Here is a 5,023-nt window from a genome sequence, read left to right as displayed (position 1 = left end):
CATCACTTGATCGAGAGGCAACCTACAGAAAGGAAAATTATTTCTGATAGAGGGTTAATATATGCAACATGAAATGAATTTAAAGTTTGGCAATCAAGAAAACACACAACCTAATAAAGAATTGAGAAATGGAACTAAAATAAGATCTCTCAAAATTTCAATATTAATGGGTTAGAAACCCTTTAAGGTTAAGGAGGATCGACCCAAAATAAGGCCAACACTTCCCACGTGTAAGGGGCCTTTGTAGTCAGTGGGGGCAGGTTGTACACCCATCAGTGGCATTAATATGAATTGGGTGGTGGAACAGAGGTCCACTCCTGCTGAGCCTTTTGTAGCTCTGTGAACCGTGGTGTCCATCTGTTGTGAGCTGGAGTCCCATATGTTTTGGGGCCCTGAGACTTGGGGCCCAGATACCCATTTTTTGGAGTGTTTTCACCCCCTTCTGCCTGGGGAGGCCCGGGCTGAATAAGCCTGCCTCTGATATCTTTAACTGAGTGACACTCACTAGCCCAGTGACAGCCTTTCCAACACTTAGTACACAGTCCTGGTGTTCTCTTCTTTGTGAGGGCCTGACACTCCTTTTTCAGATGTCCTGGTTTGCCACAGTTATAGCAGACCCTGCGATCACCTGTACCTGAGCACTTTTGGCCCTGTAGGATAGCAGCCGCGAGACCGGCATTAGTAAGCGGGCCTCCAAGTTCTCAGCAAACTCTCAGCCAGTCCTGTAATCCTTTGCTCTTCCTAGGTGTAATAGCTGCTCTGCATTCCTGTGTGGCTTGCTCATAGATCAACTGTTCCACTAAAGGCATTGCCTGTTCAGGGTCTCCAAAGATCCTGTCTGTTGCCTCTGTCATCCTAGCCACGAAGTCTGAGAATGGCTCCTGGGGGCCTTGTATAATTCTCGTTAAGTGTCCCCCAGACTCTCCCTTCTTGGAAAGTGCCTTCCACGCCTTAACGGCGGCAGTGGAGATTTGAGCGTATGCTCCCCAGTCATAGTTTGTTTGATTATTGGCATACTGCCCTTGTCCTGTTAGCAGACCAAGTGTCCAATCTCTCTGATCGCCTTCAGCAATGGCATTGACTTTGGCCTGTGCCTGAGAGGCGTCATACCACAAGGCTTTCCATTCCATATATTGTCCCATATTAGGGAGCGCAGCCTTCACTGTTGTCTGTCAGTCTCCTGGAGTCATGGCCAGAGTGGCAAGCCTCTCGACTTGAGCAATAGTAAAATTGGCACTAACTCCATAGTTACAGACTGACTCAGCAAGTTCCTTAATTTGAACATATTCTACTGGTGCGTGAACACGTCCTCTATCGTCGGCCTCAAACACCGGAAATGCCTGTTGTATCTTTTTCTGTTCCTCTTTAGTGAGGAAGGAATCTGAGTGAAATCTCTCCATATAAGATGGAGGGACGCTGGGGCTTATAGGCCGGGAAACGGCATGGTTTCCACCTCCCACTTCCTTCTGTTTACCCAAGCTGTTAGCTCGTTGTTCATCTGGGTAGTATCCTTCTTCTTCATAGCGAGCTGCCTCATCTTCTAAATCCTCTTCCTCAGAGGAGCTAAGCTCGTCTGTCTCTGAGCTATCAAGCTCTGAAGCCTTTAATTCCTTTACCGGATAAAGACTTCTCCTTTTCAAGACTTTTTTCCCCTTTCTCTGTTTCATCTCTCCCGGGGCGTTTTTTCCCCAATCTCTCGCCTCGGCAGATCTGAAGTCTTTGGAAGGGACTGTCGGCTTATTTTTATCTTTTTTCCTTGAGCTCTTTAATTTTTTACCCCACTCTGTTTCTGACTTGCTGTCTTGTACCTCCCGTAGCGTTCTCTGCTTTGCTATTACAGCTGGGCGGCTCCCATGTGACCTGTGATGCTGCCTGGCAGCAGCCAAAAACTCAAAAGCCAATAGAGAAAGCATGAAGGCTGCTAAAACGATAACAAAAACTTCCGCCGCATCTAGCAGGGGAGTGAAGTGGAACAGATCAAGACTAAGCATGTCTCTCAGGGCCTACCTTTAAACACTACAGTTCTGGATTCCGTCCGCGGACAAAAGACCCCCTCTTGGCGCCTGGCGATGGTGTGGCGTTTTTTACCAGGTTTCGGCACCAAATATCCCGCACTGTCGTCTCGCCAGCAAGAATACGCGGGGACACACGAATCCTTCTGTAGCCAAAATGTTTATTATTTATTAAAAAGAGGGCCCAGGGCGCCGGCATGGCGAGGCTTATATACACCCTAGCGCGGCGCATCCACACCTGATTGGTTGCTTACCCGTGATCTCATTAGGCACGCCCCGGAGTGGGCAAAGACCTGGCACGAAGGCACTCTTGTACATGTGCACACAGTTAACTTCCTGAAAGGAAGTAGGCTGGCGCGGCGGAGGCCAGCGCCATCTTGTAATGGCAAAGCTATTCCGGCCTTCCACGTGGGGCACAGTGGAAGCCAACGCCATCTTGTGGTGGTGAATGTTATTGCGGCCCTCTACAAGAACACAGCAATAAAATAACGCCTAACTACATATTTTATACCATTGTTCTTCTCACTGATCAGTACATTGTTAAGCCCTCCTCTGAGAAGCTGCTTTTTTCAGTAAATGGTAATGAATACCAAGATCCGCAACCGAAAAATATGCACAGAGTAATATATGTTTGAGAACTTAATCCTAAATGAGCTATCTTTATCAAATTCTTCCCATCAAACCTCAGGGATCTACATTAAATTGGAGGCAGAAATATTTTAAGAAACAGGGGTGGGGGATAGAACATCTTTCCAATGCAATATGGCTGATGAATATGTGAATTCACATGGACTGTGACAACATGCCAAAGACCTGTGCACATTCTCAGGGGTTGCAACATGTTAAGCAATAGTTGGCCAATGCACAAAATACTCCATGTTTTCTCTTGTGTGTATATATGTGTGTGTGCTTGTGTGTGTGTGTGTGTGTGTGTGTGTGTGTGTGTGTGTGTGTGTGTGCTGTGTGTGTGTGTGTGTATTGTATTTAGGTTTGGTATTTTTGTCATTTTGTGTTGTTTATTTTACTTTGATTTGCATTTTTTTCCTGAAAGAAAGCATATGAAGTTGTATAGTTAGGGAAATATGAAGGATCCAAAAGGATTTGGAGATGAAAGAATATGATCAAAGAACATTGTGGGAAAAATAATTTTGTTAAGAAATAATCTAAAGGATTTTCTATGATTACCAAAGGAAAAATACAATATCTTTCTAAGTACTATGGTATTTAATTTATATTTTTTTCTCAAGGCTCACCTATAAATAAAGAGTATACATCTAACTCGTAATATCTATCCTAAAACAGAAGAATGCACTAACTTAAAAAATATTCAATAACCCTGTGTTTGTGTATGTGTCTATGTGGGCTTTTGTTTGTCTTTTCAGATGGTATAGACCTCTAAATGTATTGTCCATGAATGATTAATAGTTTACTTTCATTTTCTGATTAATATTATTCATACTTTATCTCAAATAGCTATATACAGAAATAGAACAAAGGATTAAATTATAATTTTAGAAATCTCTTATGTGTCCACTAAACATCATCCTGCATATTGCCAAAATAAATAATATAGTTTGTTGTATTTTGGGGGCACTTATATCATAAAAATTAATATTATCTTGGAGGAAAGATACTCAGTACCAAATATAAGTTAGCATTAACTATTAGATTGGGTTTCATGCTAATGTTGATGATGAATGATCAAGAAGAACTTCTGAGCAGGGAGATGGGAATGTGATTCCTCAGGACCTTAAAGACAATGGTTTACTTTCTTCCCATTGCTTCTGTGATTAAAACTAAGACACATCTTAACAAAAGACAGATTTAACATCTTCTTCCATCTATTAAAATCTTAAGTTTATGTATAAATATATCTTATATATTACATTATATGAAATCACATGTAACAATAAAACCAGTAAGATACTTTTCAAAGTATAGAGGAAATCATGCCCACCATTAGAAACAGACATTATTAGCGGATGCCAGCTCCAGATCCCACATGTTTTGGTTCTTTAGTCCCTTGTATTCTCTGTGTGCACATAGAAATATGAAATAAATGTAAAGTAAATAAATATACAAATGACAATATATTCATAAATAGATAGATGGTAGGCAGATAGATTGGATAAATAGACAGACAGAGAGAGAGACACACAGATAGATGTGTGGGAAATTTCCCCACTCTGTTTAACAGGCCACTTTTGAAACAGAAGTATATATGTCTCTTTGACATACTGATTTAAATATGTTTTTGATATATACATGGAATATATATATTTTTTTCTATAATGTTATCATTAATGTTCCCAGCAAAAAAGTGTTCAATGCCTTTTTTCTTTATATTACCCTCAATGTCAATAATTTTTTAGTGTCTGAATAGACAGCCTAGCCAGTGATACATGATGGATCCTTGCAGCTTTGTATTGAATTTCTTGGATAATAAGTGATGTCTTACTCTTATTTACCTATTAGCCATTTGTATATTTTCTTTTAACAGAGGCCAAGTTGGGTCTTCTGTTCATTGCTTTATATTTTAAATTCTTTATATTAAGACAATACAGTGGTCTACAACAAAAAAGAAGGCAGTAAAATAAAGTAAAATCAATTCTTGATCCCATCTAGCAAATGTTTTGTCATCAAGACTATGGAGGTTGTGTTCATTGTAAGAGGCATGTTGTAAGCACAGAATAGTCTATTGCTGTGTCTATATACATCACCTTGAAAACACATGTACCAGTCAGAGATAAATAAATTAGTTTCCATGATAGAAAACTCTGCCTCTTGCTGATTATGAACTCTTGTACCATTCTTAATACTTTTATTTTAATGGCTTTTTCTCGTTCCCTCTCATCTTACTGCTTTGTTGAATGACAGTGATGCACGGCTCACATAGTAGAAGCTTTGATCTGATGATGTGTGGCCCTGTTTCTCCCTCCTCTAACAGAGCTGTTTCATCTCTTTCTCGAGTCCCTGTGTACTGTTCATCCTTGGCACCGTCTGTCACCACA

General features: G+C 40.7%; 1 protein-coding gene across 1 annotated transcript; it reads right to left on the bottom strand.

Annotated features, from left to right (window-relative positions):
* Window positions 1-272: 272 nt before the first annotated feature.
* Window positions 273-1,991, bottom strand: LOC116914988 (igE-binding protein-like). The gene is given in 1 exon segment (XM_032919396.1): window positions 273-1,991. A coding segment is annotated over 1 exon segment (1,710 nt). The 3' UTR covers window positions 273-281.
* Between the last annotated feature and the right edge of the window lie 3,032 nt (window positions 1,992-5,023).

The sequence above is a fragment of the Rattus rattus genome, chromosome 13 (genome assembly GCF_011064425.1).
Source record: "Rattus rattus isolate New Zealand chromosome 13, Rrattus_CSIRO_v1, whole genome shotgun sequence".
NCBI lineage: Eukaryota > Metazoa > Chordata > Mammalia > Rodentia > Muridae > Rattus > Rattus rattus.
Note: the sequence above shows the minus strand (reverse complement) of the source record. Positions and strands in the feature narration are given on the sequence as shown.